This window comes from Sturnira hondurensis, unplaced genomic scaffold, assembly GCF_014824575.4.
Source record: "Sturnira hondurensis isolate 20B ecotype Veracruz unplaced genomic scaffold, ASM1482457v3 Scaffold0001872, whole genome shotgun sequence".
Classification (NCBI taxonomy): Eukaryota; Metazoa; Chordata; class Mammalia; order Chiroptera; family Phyllostomidae; genus Sturnira; species Sturnira hondurensis.
The window spans coordinates 13,289,833-13,309,415 of NW_028074503.1; the positions used below are offsets into that span (position 1 = coordinate 13,289,833).

General features: G+C 42.7%; 1 protein-coding gene across 3 annotated transcripts in view; it reads left to right on the forward strand.

Annotated features, from left to right (window-relative positions):
- GALNT1 (polypeptide N-acetylgalactosaminyltransferase 1) overlaps positions 1-18,744 on the forward strand; it is a 125,768-nt gene extending 107,024 nt beyond the window's left edge. For all 3 annotated transcript variants that reach the window (XM_037033005.1, XM_037032995.1, XM_037032985.1), the window contains 4 exons: positions 847-986; positions 11,854-11,952; positions 12,401-12,535; positions 18,570-18,744. In XM_037033005.1, coding sequence (XP_036888900.1) covers positions 847-986; positions 11,854-11,952; positions 12,401-12,535; positions 18,570-18,716 — 521 coding nt within the window. In that variant the 3' untranslated portion in view covers positions 18,717-18,744. The remainder of the gene's footprint in view (positions 1-846; positions 987-11,853; positions 11,953-12,400; positions 12,536-18,569) is intronic.
- Positions 18,745-19,583: the final 839 nt, after the last annotated feature.

The window sequence follows — 19,583 nt, forward strand, 5'->3', positions numbered from 1 at the left end:
GGTTAGAAGTACAAGACTGATTTTCTTGTCCCTGATTCTGATGCCTTCTGAGGAGACATAAGAGGAGGAAGAAAGAAGCTTTGAGCAAAGGTGAAACACTTACCTGCATCTTAAGACATTGTAAGAAATAAATGGACACACAGTATAAAAAGCTCTTAGCAGAATGCCTGGTATAATGCACTATTAGCAATGACAATAAATTATCCAGACTGGTATTGTAGAAATTACTGTTAGTCCAGGTGTTTTGTGTGTGTGTGTATTAACCTAACTGAAACACTTACCATTGATGTGAGATTGCTGAGTACCTCGAGGCCAGTTCAGACCCATGTGGTATGCCTCAAGGGACTGCCCTAAGGGAACTGTGCCCTGCTCTTCAGGGGTTTTGTGGGAATAAGTGTCGTCGGCTGTAAGTCTGCCTTATAGTGTTTATCATCCCATGCTCAGTGTTTAATTGTCACAAGACTGTCAGGGTGCACAATTCCATGAGTGGTGTGAGAGAGACCTGACTAGAAACAATTGTTCTAGTTAACTTGTTTAATAACTGGGTAAAATAAATCGTGGTCTTTGTTGTTGCCTTAACATATTAAAGTTCTCTGGTCCCTTCTAATTTATATTTATATTGTTAGAGTGTATATCATTCTCATACGAATTTTTCTTTGAAAAACATACACTACTATATTTTCTTGTTTTATGCTTTGGGAAGTGCATTTATGGTATATCACTTACATAGTCACACATCACCAAAATGGTGCCACTTTTCCCGTTCCTCTTGCTTAGAGATGTATAAGTAGAAATGTATTACCCAATAGAAGATTAATATTGCCACCCATTCATTTCTTTTAACAGGGGTTACAAAGGTAGATTATGGAGATATAGCATCAAGAGTTGGTCTAAGACACAGACTCCAGTGCAGACCTTTCTCTTGGTACCTGGAGAATATTTACCCCGACTCTCAGATTCCGCGTCACTATTTCTCTTTGGGAGAGGTAAGTGAAAATGCATTCTGTGTGACTTTTACACTCTCACTTGTACATCAAAATCAGTAGAGGTGAAACTTCCCATTAAGGGACTGACTCTCTTCATATTAAAATGACATAACCACAAGTGGGGGGAAATTCCTGTTAGTTGACACAGTCTACCTCATAACTTAAAACCTCATCAACTTTTTATCATGTTAGATTTTGTTTAAGTAAGAGTACTCTACCCCTAGCCTTTCATAGTGGACTCTTGTTACAATATATTAGTGTCTTCCACAGACTTATTTTAACAGACCCATTTGTTTGAAACCATACACTCCTGTAGCTAATGTCCTAGTGTTAATTAACCTGAATCAAAGCTTGAAGAACCTCAAAGTAAAGATAAATGGTAAAAACCTGGCAAGGAAACTTGCAAGACCATTTATAATTAATTATACTTTCAGCACTCATTTTTTCCCCTTAGTTCTAAATCTCAGTTTGGGTAAGGAAGATGGAAAACATTGGTAAGCAGGTTTGTTTCTGATGATGCCTTTAGTAATTGCTTTTAGAATGCAGCAGCCAATTTTCTTGAAACCTGAAATAATGTGAGAATTAATGCTTATGATTAGTTAACACAGTTAGTTGTGCTTTGGAGTTTGGCCTTTGCATCTTAATGGGTGCCCATGGCCCCATGGCGTAGAGAGACTTACCTTCTCACCTTCTGGTCTAATTACCAGGATGGTCACGAGAAACCACGCCTTGTGCTGTATCCCACATTATTCCTAGACTGTCAGTCTAGGAATGGGCTAGCCACCCGTTCTACTTCCCAGCCAAGACTGTGCTCTGTCTATAGAAAATCCAAATAGGTCCTTCCTTCTCTTTAGCTCAGGGATCTGATCAAGTCGAGGACTACACTGGTTTCCCAGGGCTGCCATAGTAAAATACCACAAACTGAGTGGCTTACACAACAGAAATTTATTGTCTCACAATAAGACTGGAGGCTGGAAATCTGAGATCAAGGTAATGGGCAGGCTTGGTTCATTCTGAGAGCTGTAGGAAGAATGTTTCTCTGGCTCTCCCTGGCTTCTGGTGGCTTGCTGACAGTCTGGTGTCACTGCCTTCGCCTTCATGTGGCATTCTCCTGAGTGCACATTGGTTTCCAGATTTTCCCTTTTCACAAGGACACATGGACTAGGGCCTATCCCGATGACCTTGCTTTAACTTGATTACCTCTGTATAAACGCTGTCTCCAAATCATATCCCATTCTAAAAGTACCAGGGGTTCAGAGGGTAATGCTTGTATTTTAGGGGCCACGGTTCAACCTATAACAAGGATTTAACTATGTGGGCCTGGGTTACAGTTTTAGAAAGCCTCAGTTCACTTCTGGCTCATGTATGTTTCTTGGGCCTGGTCCTTCACGGCTTTTGAGTAATGGCATGGAAGGCTCTCTAGCTCCTCATCCCTGAAAATTTTGCTTTCCACAAAAAGGCAAAACTTTGTTTGAGGGCAGTACTTGACCCTCCCACCTATTGAGTGGGGAGACCAGTTATTTTTTGTGTGGGTCTTCTTTCTAGCAGGAATTTGTCTGCTAAGTACCAGGAGATTGTGGAAAATTTTGTTCTGCTTTTCCAGTCCCAGCTGCCTCCCCATCTAGGACTCAGCAGATGTCCCATTGGGCAAATGGCCTTGCATCTGGGACCCCTCTAGTGTTAATTTGTCCTGCCAGCCTCACACAACCAAAACACTGCTGTGCTCTTTCCCCAGGAAAAGGCACTTTTTCAGGCCACGCCCAGTCCTCAGCCTGAACCGTTAGCAAATGCCCTCGCAGAGGAAGACAGCTGGTGGGTATCAGCACTCCTCCAGCACGGGCTCTTCCCTCTCTGAGAATATAGTTCGTCTTGTTCTGTTCCCACAGCCTCAAAAATAAGGCTTTTGTAATTTCACTGTTTCCCCCCCAGATACTGGAGCAGAAGACGTGTGCTGCTGTGCCCCGCTGAGCAGCAGTGTGTCTCCTCTCTCCTAATACCCCAAACCAGTGGGCCGGGAAGACTCTAGGTCTTCTCTCTTCGTGCTCTTGTAACTCCCCAAGGTCCCTCTTTTTTACTAGGTCAAGGCAGTAACTTTCACAACCCAGTAGTGGCTTATAAATCACTTTAGCTGCTTATGACCACCATTTGTTTTAATGGTCCAGAGAATATATGAAAGTACATTGCTTATAGAAAGGAATTTTGTTTTACTGGGTCAACCTGCAATTCGTTGCAATAAGTCTTTATAAACTCTTAATGATGAAATTAACTTTTAAAAAGCACATGAGGCCAAAGAGGAAAAATAATACAACCTTCTGTGACAGAAACTGACAAATTTCCTTTTGTAAGTCATAGCAGCAACTAATGACCTGTATGGACAGGGCCACAACCAGGCCCCATCCCAGGGCTGAATCTAACTGACATTTAGGAAAAGTTACTACCACCACCCCCTCACTTTGTAGGAGGTTGTCACCTTTCCATTCCTTTCATTCAGCCAACAAACATTTGAGTACCTGCTATGCGACAGGTACTGTCAGAGGTACTGGGAAGACAGCAGTACTTCTGTGGGTTTTACAGTCTCTGGAGGAAGATAGTTTTTTTATATAAAATATGGCAGGTGGTTGTAAGGGCAAAGGGGATAGAGAATGACTGGTGGGCGTGAGTAGTGGTGCTGCTTTATGCAGGGTAATTGAAAAAGACCTCTCAGATAATGTGGTCTGAGAGCAGGGATCTGAAGGGAGTGAGTGAGCAAGACATGTAAATTTGGGGGGAAAAGAGTGTTCTAGGCACAAAGAAACATAAGTACAAAGGCCCTAAGACAAGAGTGTACTTTGGCACATTCCACAAACAGCAAAGAAACCAGTTGTCCAGAATGGAGTGAACCAAAGGGGGTATAGTAGACAGTAAGGTCAAGACTTTAAGTAGTGTGGGTCAAATTACATGGAGCTTATAGGCCATGGTAAAGAAGTTGGGTTTTATTCTGAATAGATGAGAAGCCATAGAGAGACTTTAGTATACTTTCTTTGGAAAATGATCACATTGTCTGCAGTGTCAAGCAAAACTATATGAGAACAAGAATAGAGCTGGTATATAGGCGAAGAGGAAAAGAATAGTCAAGGATTATATTAAGAGTTAGGTAGCCTGGGAACCTCGCAGAGAAGCTGGCGTGACTGAAATGGGAAAGCCTGTAGAGCAGGTGCCAAGGCACTCAACAGTGCAGTCTGGGATGTGTTAAGTTTGATCCAGGTAAAGGTATTGGGTGGGCAGTGAGTTGCATTTAAAAATCTACAGCTTGGCCCTGACTGGTGTAGCTCAGTGGATTGAGCACAGGCCTGCGAACCAAAGGATTGTGGTTCAATTGCCAGTCAGGGCACATGCCTGGGTTGCAGGCCAGTTTCCAGCAGGGGACTCATGAGAAGCAACCGTACACTGATATTTCACTCCCTCTCTAAAGATAAATAAATAAAATCTTTTTTAAAAATCTGCAGCTTGGATGAGACGTTGGGGATGGAAGTCTAACATTAGAGGTTGTCACCATGTAAGTGGTTTTTTAACCCACAAAACTTCATGAGATCACCTTAGTAGGACTGAATACAGGTGGAAAAGAGGAGAGGGCTAAGGACCGAGCCACAATAAACTCCACAATTTAGAAACTATGTGAAGATGAGAAGGAATCTGCCAGAAAGATTGAGAAAGTGACCACTGAAGTAGGAGAAACCAGCAGAGTGATACCCTAGAGACTAAGTGAGACTTGTTTCAAGAAAGAGAAAGTGACTGACCATTAAACACTTCGGAGAAGTCAAGTAAGGTGGTACTGAGAATTGGTCATTGGCCTGGCAAGGGAGAAGTTACAGGTATGCTCCATCTTCCTGTGCAGAGTGGTAGGGACACAATCCCAGATGGCTTTAAGAGAGACCTAGGGAGAAAAGACAGTGGAGAGCATGAGTGCACGTGTCTTGGAAGAAATTTTGTTACAATAAGACCAGAGAAATGGGAGTTAGCTGGAGGAGAATACGAGGTTAAAGAAGGATTTTTTGTTAATTTTTGCTGTGATGAAACTGTGTGCTAATGCAAATTACCAGAAAAAGAAAATGTGAATATGTTAAAAGCAAGCTACTGATTGCTGGAGTCCCTTGGGAGGCAGAGGGGAGGCAGTGGTGGTAAAGGGGAGGGAATGGGACTAGTGCAGGTCAGTGTGGGTAGATTTGGGGAAAGAAGCTGGTAGTTTGTGGTGGAAGTGTGAGGAAGCTCTCTAATGACTTCGGTTTCCTGAGATAAGAGTGAAGAGGTGGTTTGGGTTAGGAGCAGCGATGGGGTTGGGGAAAGAGGAAAAGATGTAAATTAGAAACAGGACATGGGGGAGCAAATGGATCACAGAGGGAGCCGGATGATGGCGTGTTGCTCCTGCACCAGGGCAAGCAGCCTCCAGGCCTGCAAATTCCCTGCCTCTGAACATTGTTGTGACTTAAGCGATTTTCCCTTAAACAAGTGGAGGGGTACGCCAAGTTTCTTGCCTCATTAACGAGCATCTGTTCCCTTTGCCGTAGCATCATTCCATTCGAGAAAAGTCAAGAGAAGGTGATGCGCCATGGGAAGATTTATAGCAGTTGTTTCTATAACTTGCCTTTAGAACAGAGAATGAAAAGGTGGTTTTTTCCTTTGAACTGACCCAACTTTGGACAACACCTAGTCATTGTCAACTGGGCCAGTGTATAGGCATGTTACAAAGAGCCACTTGTCTAACCCGTGGTAGGTGACTGCCAAGGCAAACTGCCCTTCACCTGCTTCCTGCCAGCTGGCTTTCTGTATGAAGAACAGACTTAACCCTCTGTGGCCTGGTTGTTCTTAAGTAAGCAGCTGGTCTTCAGCTTGTAGCAGGCCACACTCTGCAGATGAAGGCTCTGATTTCTTGGGCCACGTGGTTCTCAAGATTGATATCATAGTTCCACCTCTGTGAGCCTTCCTTCACTATAGACTGGCATTTAGACTTTCAGGGATCATGTGTCATACTTCAAGGGCCTAGGAAAGCCTGGAATCATAGGATTTTATAGTGGAAAGGGAAACTAAAAGATAGAGATTTAGTTTCTGGTTTCATTGAGCCCAACTCCCATAAGGACCTGGAACTGAGTAAGTGTGTTCCATTGTGGTATCTAATAGTTGTTAATCCAGGAGCTGAATATGCTAAAAAAATACCACCACAGAAAGCAAATAATACAGACCTTTGATGGTTTAGCCAGTCTTGTGGACTGACCAGTTGCTTCTCCAGGCAGATCTGAAAATTCTAAGACTGGATGAGCGTGAACTCCATGTCAAACACCGATCTGGATACTTTACAAATACGCACCCCGTTTACCCTCACATTAACACTGTGAGATACAGGCGCTGTCCCCATGTGAAGCATAAGTAAATATAAACAATATGGCTTGGGTAACAGCCACAAAATGGAAAACAGAGGATTTGAACACAGGCAGTCTGGCTCAAGAGTTTGTGCTGTTAACCACTAATACTCATACTCCTTCTCATATCTAGACATTTACCTTATGGCAAGGAGTAAAATAATGACTGCAGATTCCATTTTACTAGGTTCCAGAAATCCTTTAACAGCTTACATTGTCTACCCTAATGGAGGTACCAAGATTCTGGTGGAGGCTATAGCAGAAATTAACAAACTTACTCTCTAATTTCTTGCCTGTTTCCTGAAAGATAATAATTGTGAAATAATTCACAATTATTTTCAGCTCCCGAGGTCAAAAAAATAATAGTTTAGTTGTGTGCATGTAAGTTGCTACTTCAGAAGGAGCTTTGCTGGATCTGTGGATAAGAAAGGGAAACTGACCATTACCGTGGGCCCACTGTGTGGCAGTTTCTGCTAGGCCTCGTTGAGAGATCTGAGCAAACCCGAGATGGTACCCGTTTTAGAGATGAGAAAAGGAGGTTCTTTCTCAGCAGTGTTTTCGATTCACTGTGTAAAGATTGCTGGTGTCTGATGTCCCTCAAGGTGCTCGCTCAGTTAAAAGGACAAGGAGTAAGTAAGGGAGGAGGGAGTGGCTTTTGTGGCCAAAAAATGTTTGGGAAGTGATGCTTTTTATATCTTTCTATACTACCAGCCCCCATACATACATACCAAGAGTCACAGCACATGAAAGGCTTCGAGAAGTCCTTCAGTAAAGAAACCTATTTAAATATGTTAAACCTGGCATTTCCCAAACATATTTGATCACAAAACCCCCTTTTGGTGGCACATGTAACCACACCTGGCCAGAGACTGTTGTTCAGAGGGTGGTGTGGGGAGTCACGGTCTCAGAATACCAGCCCACCAAGGTCTTGTGGCTCGTCACTAGAATCGGGAGTGAGGCTCAGGCCCCCTGCCCTCAGACCCGCTCTCACTCCTGCCCGTCTGCCTCCAGACTCCTTGGAAGTGTGGCTGTTTCCCCAACCACCATGGTTGAGATACTGCCGTGCTTCACGTGGAAACTTCCTGCTTCTGACAGGAAGGACATCACCTAGTTTCAGAAAGTGCTAGCCAAATGCAGGTGCTCGCACGCGCCTCTCGCAGAGTGCCGAGTCTGTGGTAGCAGCCCCGCCCGCAGTTTGCGCACTGTTTCTCCTCCCCAACAAGTAGCCCTCGCAGAAGGCGGGAGACCTGTTTTGATGTGTCAGCCCCCCGTCCTACACATCCAGTGTGGTAGCCAGGAGCCACATGTGGTTATTTAAGTTAATTAAATAAAATTCACATTCAGTTCCTCAGCCACACTAGCCACGTATGGCTAGTGGCTACTGTATTGGATGGCACAGATACAAAACACTGCCATCACCTTAGAAAATTCTATTGAGCAATTCTGGAGACACTAACACAATAGCCAGTGCAGGGGGGTGTCCATCTGTCTTGCCATTAGTCCACAAAGTTCTCTCTGCCCAGGCCCTGAAGTTGAGGCATTTATATTTGCTTGTCAAACCCAGTGTTTTTAAAATTAGTAACTACTGTATATCTTCCATAATCACCTTTACTCTCAAGTAATTTATAGTATGTACATCCTGAAACAGCTTTCGTAGGGATGGACTGTATCAGATTCCCGCACCATCCTGTCAGCAGTTATTTTCCTGCTCCATTAAGGAGAACATCAGGATCACATTTATATCCAGTGAGGAAAAGCACCCTTTTTCCACATCAAATCCATCTCTTAGTGTAAGAATCTCAACTTCTGATAATCACCAAGTACTATGTTACCAACCAAGGGGGAGAGTCGCCAAGACACAACTTAGAACACAGATAAACCAGAAGGAATTCGTGGTGCACGGACACTACTGAGCACTCTGCCGGCCACACTGCACGTCCACCGAGAGATGGGCGGAGTCCTCCCGAGTGCGCAAGCCCCGGCCTTAGCCCAGTGTCCCTTAGACCGTGCTTTGGAGCACTCCCAACTTGTGATCCTTTGTTTCTGTTTTTGTCCTCTTTTTTTAAAAGAAGTCCAACAAAGGAGACATTTGACTAGAACGTCTTTTTATTAACCAGTCTTAAATTCTTTCCTATAATTTCTCTTCTCCCTAATAACATGCCTATACATTTTATGTCATTCTGTATTTCCCAAGTGCTGTGTTTTCCCAGTGACCTAAGTGCCAGATGTTGTTGGAGAACCAGCTCTAGTACCTGTTTGCATCCCAGTGTAAACACTGGAGCAAGTGGCCGTCACCACCTCTTCTGCCTGCTGTGCCTCACTAGACAGCTGGTCATTGGTTCCATCGCCTTAAAGCTATTTGAAATTACAGTTTTGAACATCTGTAATTTCCATCCATCCCTAATGTTGGTTCCTAGTGCTTTCCTTCTCCAAAGACTTTTCCAAGTTAAGTCCTACCAGACCTATGAACTGGAATTCTAGAGGGCAGAATGTTCCCACGCTCATCCTCTAGTCATTCTCGTTTTTCGAATCCTCAACAAATCATTTTACAGCCCTCACCGGTGGATTGCACCACATGTATTCCTACCAGGGAAAGGGGGATACTCTCTGAAAACTGTCTTCTCTAGCTACCCAGTGATAGCAGAGCCAGCCTGGAGAAATGTCCCCTTCAGCTACTAAGACATGGCCTAGTGTGGGGCCAAACAGAACCCTCTCTGCCTTCTGCTGGTAAAGCCACCCAGGGACCCAAACCTGAATGGCTGCCCTCCGACAGAAGTTCCCACTTCATCTCAAATGTGTGGGGGCATCACCCCAGTCCTCCCCTGCATTTCAGAGGAGTGCTGTCAGGTCCCACGAGAGGCCCACAGACGAGCCCCTGATCAGCCTTCTACACTGGGCCTCCCTGACCACGTCTGGCTGATCAAGATTTATGTCACTCTAACAATTGGCAGAAAGCAGTGGTTTCCAATCCTTGAAGAAACTATACTTTTAATATTTTATAATCAACAGTAACTCCAAGGGATAGAGACTTAGATTTCTCATGTCAGAAAACAACTCTGAATTATTTATAGGAAAGTTGCAAGGATGGGATACAAAACTCACAAAACAATACCTAGTACACAGTAAGGGTAATTTACTTATTATAGTTAGCAACATCTATTGTGGAAACAAAATAACCAATGTTAATTTATTATAAGATAGTTACAGAGTAATGGAACACCTTATTACATTTGAAGTTTGGAGAATTGTATTAATTTTGAGTTTGGTAAAAGAGAATCAACTATTTAACCAAAAGGCCATTCCATCTGAAAAAGAGAAGCCAAGGATAACGTTGGGTCCTCTCTGTTTCCTGTGCATTTATTACCTTCCTTCAGCAAACTTTCCATCTGTATTTGTAAGGAAAAATTGCGAAAGAGGAATGGAGAGTTTATACTTTTTTTGAAAAGTACAAGGAGCCCTGGCTGGTGTAGCTCAGTGGATTGAGCATGGGCCTGTGAACCAAAGGATCGAAGTTCGATTCCCAGTCAGGGCGCATGCCTGGGTTGCAGGCCAGTTCCCAGCAGGGGGCACATGAGAAGCAACCACACACTGATATTTCTCTCCATCTCTCCGTCTCTTCCCCTCTAAAGATAAATTAATAAGATCCAAAAAAGAAAGAAAGAAAGATAAGTACAAGGAAACAATCACTGAATTCTTGTTTCAAGCAAGGTAGCCGTGATCATCAAGTTCTGACTGACTACTCACTGCAGAGCAGAAAGATATGTTTGTATGCAAATTTGTATCCAGTTATAATACCTGTCATAAACTCTGTGAGGTAATAAGTTTCTGAATGAAAATAATGGGCAGAAAAAGATAATGTGAATTACATGGTAAATGAATTCCTGAATATGATATGATGTGTTGGACCCAGAAAAGAAAGGACCCTGAGATTTCCATCTTAAGTAATTAGACAAATGATGGGATTATGAATAGAGATAGGGTATCAGGAGAAGAGAGAATCTTTTGGAGGATTGATAATAAAGTTTGTTTTAGATAGTAATTCTCAAGGTCAAGAGTGGAATGGCAGGGGCATTTTAAAATATTGAACTGAGAAAGTATTAGCATTATACAGTTGAAAATCCTATATTGCAAGAAGTGAGTTTGAGGTTATGAAGTGGCAATTCAGATTATTAGTATTTCCGTGCTCACCTCTGAGTGCTAGACTCCAAAGTAGGTAAGTGAAAACCTTATCTGAACCCAGCATAGAGCCAGCATTATCTCCCAGTTACCGTTAGGAAATTGATCTCACAAAGTTTGGGTCATTTGGATTTAAACCTGGGTCTCACTGCAGCGCAAACCCCAGTTCCTATTCCTGACAGCCTGTTCATAGTACAGTCTTTCACACCTATGTCTTTGTGTCTTTGTAAGAAAAAATGCATATGGGCTTATTAGTGTCTTATAAGATGTTGGAATAATATACAGACTGTGCATTTGTTTATAAAAACAAATGGCTTATTTATGGTTTCCCTCCATTTTATTTAACACAAAATTTGTTACATTTTCTTTTCTGTTTCCATGACATTAGAGGTGTGGTTTGTCAAGCATCCCCTTTGGCTTAGCTGCTAACAGTACTGTCCGTGGGGACAGATTTAGAACTTTCAGCTATTAGTTTACAATACGCTTTTAAACTGCAATAATTCAGAGGAAACAAAATATCAAGGTGCATTGCTTAAAATATTCTTAATGTTGATGACTGATTAAATTCCTTTTATGTAATTGGCGATTATCTAACAAAAGAGTGGTGTTTTCACCACACCGTGCTTAGGCTCCCAGCTAAGCCAAGCTCCAAACTCTGATTAGAAAATATCTACCTTGTGTCACCTAAGAAGTCATCAGAGTAGTAAAAGTAACTCCCCTTAACTTGGTGGTTAACATTGCCCACAGGAAGTTGTTAAATTGCTTTAAATTATTAGGCAAAAAGAGTTGACTGAACCAAATACAAAACCTAGAAGAACAGGTTGGAAAAGTGAAATAATTAAGAATTTCGGCCCTGGCTGGTGGCTTGGTGGATTGAGTGCCAGCCTACCAACCACAGTGTCGCCAGTTTGAGTCCCAGTCAAGGCACAGGTGAGAGTTGCGGGCAAGGTCCCCAGGAGGGGGCGCACAAGAGGCAACCACACATTGATGTTTCTCTCCCTCTCTTTCTCCTACTCTTCCCCTCTGTCTAAAAATAAATAAAATCTTTAAATTTTTTTCAAGGATTTTTTCACTGAAACACAGAAGTTATATAAATACTAAGACCTTTCTAAACCACAGGATTTGTGGTAGCCAGACAGTAAACTTTACCCCAACTCAAAGGCCTTACCTTGTCAAGCATCTTAAGTTCTTTTACAATAGTGGAAAGTTTAGATCGATTTTAATGTGTGTATACCTGTATGTGTCTCTCTGGTTAATCTCTTTAACTCCTGATGTTTCCATTGTTCATTGACCCATAGATACGAAATGTGGAAACAAATCAGTGTCTGGATAACATGGCTAGAAAAGAAAATGAGAAAGTTGGAATTTTTAACTGTCACGGTATGGGAGGTAATCAGGTGAGTATTTTAGTAAAGCTTTAAAGGGGATAATTTTTGGATTTTCTGCCCTTTTTATCTTGTGAGGTCACTCAGGAATAGTTTCCTACCTTTAAAGAAAAAATAATAAAGACCTTTATGAGAAGGAGCCTTCAATCTAAATGAAACATTTGTAAAAGGCTCCTCGTGAGAACTGTATTTATATTGCTGTGCGTGAGGCTGACTTTGCCTTCTTTGGTCTCACAGATGGCAGCCCTTGACAGTGCACTCTGTGTGGAGAAACCTTTTCCTCCCCTCCGTGTAACATTTGTGGTAGCTTTTCCGAGTCCGTTATTTGCGGTCAATACAGTAATAAAGTTCAAAATTGTGTATCTTGAACTATTTGTCTTTTCCCTCCCAGTTTAATGGGCACATAAAACGTGACCGATGTTACCACTAGAACTTGTGTGCATGCACTTCTGTCTTTCAGGTTTTCTCCTACACTGCCAACAAGGAAATCAGAACGGACGACCTTTGTCTGGATGTCTCCAAACTTAACGGCCCAGTCACAATGCTCAAATGCCACCACCTGAAAGGCAACCAGCTTTGGGAGTATGATCCCCTGGTAAGGGAGTCATTTACATACAGGATAAGATACATAAAATTGTATGTGTTGTTGGATATATTTATATTATACACTTTAACACTAAAAAGATGAATTCTTGGGCAGTTTGAATATAGATCAAATTGTTCTTATATTCGAAAAGTCGACAGATGGGAAAAACAATATGAGTCAAGTTTGTTGTAATCTCCCAAATAATTAAATGAGTTTTGCCTCTAGTCTTTGGGTCCTTGTTGTGACCAAGTTGCCACTGCTCCATCTGTATGCCCTCAGCCTCTGCAGTTGCATAGGAGAAATGGAGCAAAAACTAAGATTTTTCATTACTGAATTAAACATTTAGGTGAAAAGTGAGCTTCAGTTGATGAATTTTTTTTGCTCATAATGATATTTCAGTGACATAATAAAACTTTTTTTATTTATTTACTTTTAGAGAGAGGGGAAGGGAGGGGGAAAGTGGTAGAGAGAAACTACAATGTGCAAGAGATACATGGATCTTTTGGCTTTCGCTCGCCCCCACATGGGGACCTGGCCCACAACCCAGGCGTGTGCCCTGACTGGGAATCAAACTGACGACCTCCCAGTTCGCAGGCCGGCTCTCAGTCTACTAAGCCACAGCTAAAACTTTTTCTTTTTGCTCTCCTGCGGAGCTACTCCCTCTTTCCCCACGTGTATGTTGTACTCACTCATGCAGAGGTACTTCACAGGTGGTCGTTCGAAGCATCTTTAGTAAGCCTCTTTCCTTTGCCTCCTATCCCAACTTGTATTTTTGCCCTATGGTTCTGCAACCAGCACGAATATCTTCAAGATGTCTTTCTCTGGTTCTTTCTTTGCTCAGAAGCAACAAGTGTTCTTCATGTAAGGAAAGACTTCTGTTCCTACTTTACTCTCTACTTGCCATCCTGCTTTTCTCCTGCATCATTGGATGGCGAGCAAATGGCCAGCACTCGAGCCTCTGATTCTCCAACCCTGGCTCCTGTATCTGCTTGATCCCACAGAAACAGCTCCTGGATGCAGAGCCAGGAGCATCCCGGCCTCTTTTTTCTTTAACTTCTCATAGCTTTTACTGTTGCTGAGCTGATGATATTTTAAATCCTCTTATCCATCTGCTTTAGATGCACTACTGCTAGTTTCTTCTCTTAGCTTTCTCTCTGTTCCTTTTGTCTGCTGTCTCCCTCTGCTTTTAACTTTACCCCTTAAATGGAGATGTCCGAAGTTATGATCTGGCCATCTTTTCTACCTATATATTTTGTCATATACAAACCCTAGTCTACTTTAATCATCAACCTATTGTTTCCTGAACTTACCCTGTACTTTCTCACTTTCCATTGAAGATCATTCCATTCCTGCTCCAGCCATTGTGGCTCAGTGGTTGGGCAGTGAGTGTCCTACAAACTGAAAGGTTGCTTATTCGATTTCAGGTCAGGGCACATGTCTGTGTTGCAGGTTCAGTCCCCACTGGGGAGTGTATGGAAGGTAACCATGCTATATTTCTCTCCCTCTTCTTCATTCCCCTTTCACTAAAATAAAATAAAAATTAAATTAAAATTTTTTTTAAATTTAAGATCACACAGTTCCTTCTATCTAACAAATTCTACCCATTCTAAAGGGCCCATCTTTGACATCATTTCCATGAACCCCAGCGAGAGATTAGCTCTTGGTGCTACTTTAATTGTAGTTGTCTCTGACCCTGCTAATGCTGTACTTCTCAGTAGTTTTTGTTTGTTTGTTTTTTAATATACCAGTCTTTTACTATAGATTATTAGATCCTAGAGGGCAAATACCAAGTTTTATCATTCCCGGTTTTCCCTTCACCATGTCAAACTACAGCAAAAATAATGTTAGATATAGCAATAGCTCAGTTAAAATAGCCATTGGAAATGGCCTGATTATTCTGTCGCTGAGTTTTCCATGGTACACGCTACTGCCGTTACTGTACCGTGATCCCACATGCTGCAGGATGCCTCGTCCCTAGCTCCAGACAGTAAATGCCAGTGGCGTACCACTGTCATTGTGACAACCAAAATATGTTCCTAAAAATGTGCCCTGGCTGGTGTGGCTCAGTGCATTGAGTGCTGGCCTGTGAACCAAAGGGTCACAGATTTGATTCCTAGTCAGGGCACTGGCCCAGCTTGCAGGCCAAGTCCCCAGTAGGGGGCACATGAGACACAACCACACATTGTTGTTTCTCTCCCTTTCTCCCTCCCTTCTCTCTCTAAAAATAAATAAAACCTTTTTTTTAATATTTTATTTATTTATCTTTAGAGGGGAAGGGAAGGAGAGAGGAAGAGAAACATCAATGTATGGTTGCTTCTTGTGCATCCCCTGCTGGGAACTGGCCCCTGCCAGGAACTGGCCTGCAACCCAGGAATGTGCCCTGACTGGGAATTGAACCACGAATGTCTGGTTCACAGGCCCGCGCTCAATCCACTGAGCTACACCAACCAGGGACTTAAATAAAACCTTTTTTAAAAAATTAAAAAGCTAAAAGAGACCTACAAAGTCTATCATAACTGTTATTTGAAAATAAATGATTAGCCCTGGTGGGTTGGCTCAATGGATTGAGCTACAACCTGCAAACTGAAAGGTTGCTGGTTTGAGTCCCTGTCAGGGCACATGCCTGGGTTGCAGGCCAGGTCCCCGTTTGACGGAGTGCGAGAGACAACCGATCCATGTTTCTCACCCTTTCTCCCTCCCTTCCCCTCTCTCTAAAAATTGTACACACATACACACTTTTGAAAAGTAAATGATTGCAGATTTAGGGAGGTAGAGGTGGTTTAGGGTATTTAGAAAGAATCAGTTATGAGTATAAAATTTGAAAACCTCTGGAGTACTTTGCAAAGTGTTTTTCCCAAGATAAAACTTCAGTATTGCAGGCTGGGCCCTCCCAGAAACAAACTTTGATATAAGATTAGTGTTCAGGACGTTTATTAGAAGTCTTCTCCGATTAACACTGTGAAAGGGGAAGGGAGAAGACAGAACTGGGCGGAGGCAGAAGTCACGCTGCAGTGTAGGTCCCACAGCCCAGCTACGCGGACAGCGAGCTTTGTGAAGGTCAGAATATCCTGCCTCTGTCAGTCAAAAACATAGCAGTCTGGAAAAGTAAAATAGTTATGTCAGTAATCTGTAATGCGAGCTTGAAATCATGAAGTCTCTGATTTCAGAGGCACCCTAGAAATGAATCCAGGACTTTGTTTTGTACCTATGGCTCTTGAGGCCCAGAATGAAAATTAATTACTCGAAGTCACAGAGCATGTAAATGGTGTCAGCACATCTCAGGCAGACATGGCATTCTTGACTCGATTGTTTGCACAATATAATACTATGTTTGATTAAATTTGTGTATGTTTACATGTCTTATTTATATTTCATTTTGCATAGAGGTTATGATGCCAAACTCTTTTGTTTTGACTAGTTGTAGTTGGTCATTCTGCAATAAAAATACAGATTTTCACCCAGTTAAATCTAGAGATTTGGGGCAGGTGCACTTTTCTGCCATGATAACCTGGGTTGCAGGCCGGTTCCCAGTGGGGACACGTGTGAGGCAACCACATGATGATGATTACAGTTTTCCTGCTCGTCAAAGGTTACAATTAGCTGTGTCACATATTTTTCCAGTTGCCTTAAGTAAGCCTTTTCTGTATAGAAACTAGTCAGTGAAGACCATCCCCGGTGTCGAGCGCCACAGAGCTCTGCACCTGCTGTCAGCGGCCAGAGCAGGGTCCCTCCCCAGAGGCCAGGGCTCCACAGTGGAAGTTAGCTTCCTAAAATTGTGAGCAAATAACAAGTGTGGAGCAGTGCCTATGTCTTTGTTAGTTTATTTTAATGAATCTAAATAAGTGAAATATTTTTAGAAATTAGAAAGGACCAACTCCACAACTCAACTTTTTGTTGTATGTAGTTTTTATTAATATTGACTGTGGTCCTGATAAAGGCCGAGGCTTAGAGAAGCTTCTCAGAGCCTCTGGAATGTCTGAGGGTTTGGGTGTTACACATAAGTGAAGGCCTTGGCAGCGGGCAGTGTGCATGGGGACCTGCAGCCCTCCGCCCTGCCAGGTTGTGTTCCTGGCTGCTTTGGGTGGGGTCGAGTTTTCCAGTAGTGAGTGCCATGTATCAAGAACAGGCTCTGAGCTAGGCAGCACTTTCTGTGCATTGTCTTCAGTCTTTCCTCATAACTATTTATTTCTTTTAGAGAGAAGGTAAGGGAGGGAGAAAGACAGGGAGGAAAACATCAGTGTTCCAGAGAAACGTAGATTGGTTGCGTCTCGCAGTCTCCGACTGGGGACCTGGCCTGAAACCCAGGCATGTGCTCTGACCGGGAATTGAGCCAGTGACCTTTCAGTCTGCAGGACGACGCCCAGCCCACTGAGCCACACCAGTCAGGGTTCCTCATAACAATTTTAATTATTTTTGTCAATTTTATAGATGAGGAACTCGGGGCTCACAGAGGTTTTTTTGCTCAGGGCATGTACAGTCATGTGCCACATAATGTTTCCATCAACGGCAGCCCGCAAAAATGGTGGTCCCGTCAGACTGTAATGGAGCTGGACAATTCCTACTGCTGGTGATGTAGCCACCGCAGCACAAGACTCAGTGTTTGTGGGGATGCTGGTGTAAGCTACTGCCTTGCCAATGATACAGAAGTGCAGCACATTATTTAAAAATAATGAAGTATAGTGGAGTCTACTCTTTCTACTTAAAAACTAAAACAGTATGCTGTGTGCGCTGGCAGCAGCCTCATACGTCTCGTGTCCACCACATCATTTTCTCTTGTGCTCGAGTGGACCTCAGGCTGTTTTGTGCAGCTTCACGCTGTGCAGGCTGGTAGCCTAGGAGCAGTGGGCTGTACCATCCAGCTCCGTGCAAGTAAGTGTGCCCTGTGATGCTCACACAAGGATGTTGTGCCTAGTGAGGCGTTTCTGGGGTTGTATTTCCATTGTTAAACAGCGCATGGCTGGAGTTGGTATGTGACAGATCTGGAATTTACTCTAGAAGTGTCTGACTGCGAAGCCCTTGCTCTCAGCAAGTAAACTACAAAGCATCTGAGTAAAAAACAACCACAACCATGCTGTCATCCAGATTCTATTATGCATTTTTAAGAATTAACATATATAATACTGAACCTAAAGTCAGTTGTCGGTAGCAAACATGCACTGCCTTTTGCCAGTTTCCTCCTCAGCCACAATATAGGGTAGATGACTGAAAGCTAGAACATTACACTGTATACAATCACTGGGTTTCATTTTTAGGTCAGATGTGTACCAAACAAGGCCTTATGAAAATGAAATGTTCCACACAAATGAATTACATTCAAATAGAGCCATAAGCAAAAAGTGCAATAAATGTGTATCATTAATAAACCTATTTCACATTTCCTTAGCGATACACACCCTTACAGGATAGTGCTTAATGATGGTCCCTACACAGTGGCTTTGGCGTCCTGAACCCCACCAGGGCGAGGAATCAGATTCATCAGTGCAGCTCATCATGTACCTATTAATTGTCAAGAGGTGTAGTTACATGTATTAGCCATTTATTAAGGGCAGCTTTGTAAATATTGTGATTTTGAGTCTTCAAAAGGACTTGAGTTGCTGAGAACTTGAGGTATGGGATCACAAAATTCATTGGAATAGCTTTATCATAGGGAAATGAAGCAATTTTGAAATAGCTCTTTGAAAATAGGTTGAGGATCCTAAATTAGGAACCACTAATCCTATCGTATTTTTAGGAAACTAAAGCAGAAAAAAGTAAAATTTCTCACAGAGCTTATGGCAGAAATGGGCTTAGAATTTAGGCCATCGTGCTGCAGGTTCAGTGGAGCCCACTGTCCCCAGCGCCTTTCTCCTTCCCACACACCTCCTCCTGTTGTCTTCACATAGACACCTCGTCTCCCTTGTTCTTTAAATAATTCATATCACAAAACAAACCAAAAATCCCCTTCTGCTGAGGAATTTAACTGCACACGAAAATGAGGCTTGAGACGGTTTGGTTTGGTTTGGTTTTCCACGTTCATGTTAAAACTCCTCTCCTGCCGTTTCAGAAGCTAACCCTGCAGCATGTGAACAGTAACCAGTGCCTGGACAAAGCTACAGAAGACGACAGCCAGGTGCCCAGCATTAGAGACTGCACAGGGAGCCGGTCCCAGCAGTGGCTCCTTCGAAACGTCACCCTTCCAGAAATATTCTGAGACCAAATGTACACAAAAAAGGAAAAAATAAGGATTGACTGGGCTACCTCAGCATACATTTCTGCCACATTCTTAAGCAGCAAACGTGGACAAGTGCTTCCTCCTGCAGGATGGCCGGTGCAGCAGCCGTCACAGCGGAGCCCGCCGCTTCTCACGAGCTGTGGACCAGCCCTCCTTTCCGAGGACGTGCGGCCGCTGTGTAGGGAGGCTGTGCACACTGATGTTTACAAGACTGAAAGAGTCTTTCGTCGAGAATCATTGCAAAGAGTATTCGGACAGTGAAACAGTCAACAAAATGTGCGCTCCAGAAAGCCGGGCCTTTTAGGGTTTGCTTGCACATCAGTAATTTCTGCTGGACATGCTGTCATAGTGAAGAGATTTCTAAGATTTTTTCTGGTTAGAACTGGTAGCCAGTATATTAAATATTGATATAAAGATATATGAAAAGAACTGGAACCAGATTCAGAATCATGAAAGCAACATTTTTACAATTAAAAACTATATAAAACAGGGTTTAAAGGAAACTAAAACAGAACTATGAGAAGTACAGTTTGTTATAGTATAGTATCAAATTTCTAATAGATTTTATACCTCAGTGGGAAGAATAACTTACTCCAACCACATTCATCCTGCTTTCATCTGTGACAGTCATGGATGCCTTTTATTTCTCCTTGGGGTGCTGAAATGGAGCTGGGAAAAAGGCTCTTTGAACGTAGTTTTAATTGCTTTCTACACTTTTTAAAATTTGGTTTGTGGGCTGTTGGCATTGTAATTTTTAATTCCCTTCCAAAAATGGAGATTTAAATAATGTCTGGGCTCACTGCACAGTTAGGTGTGTCAGTTGCTCTTGGGTCGACTGGCTTATAG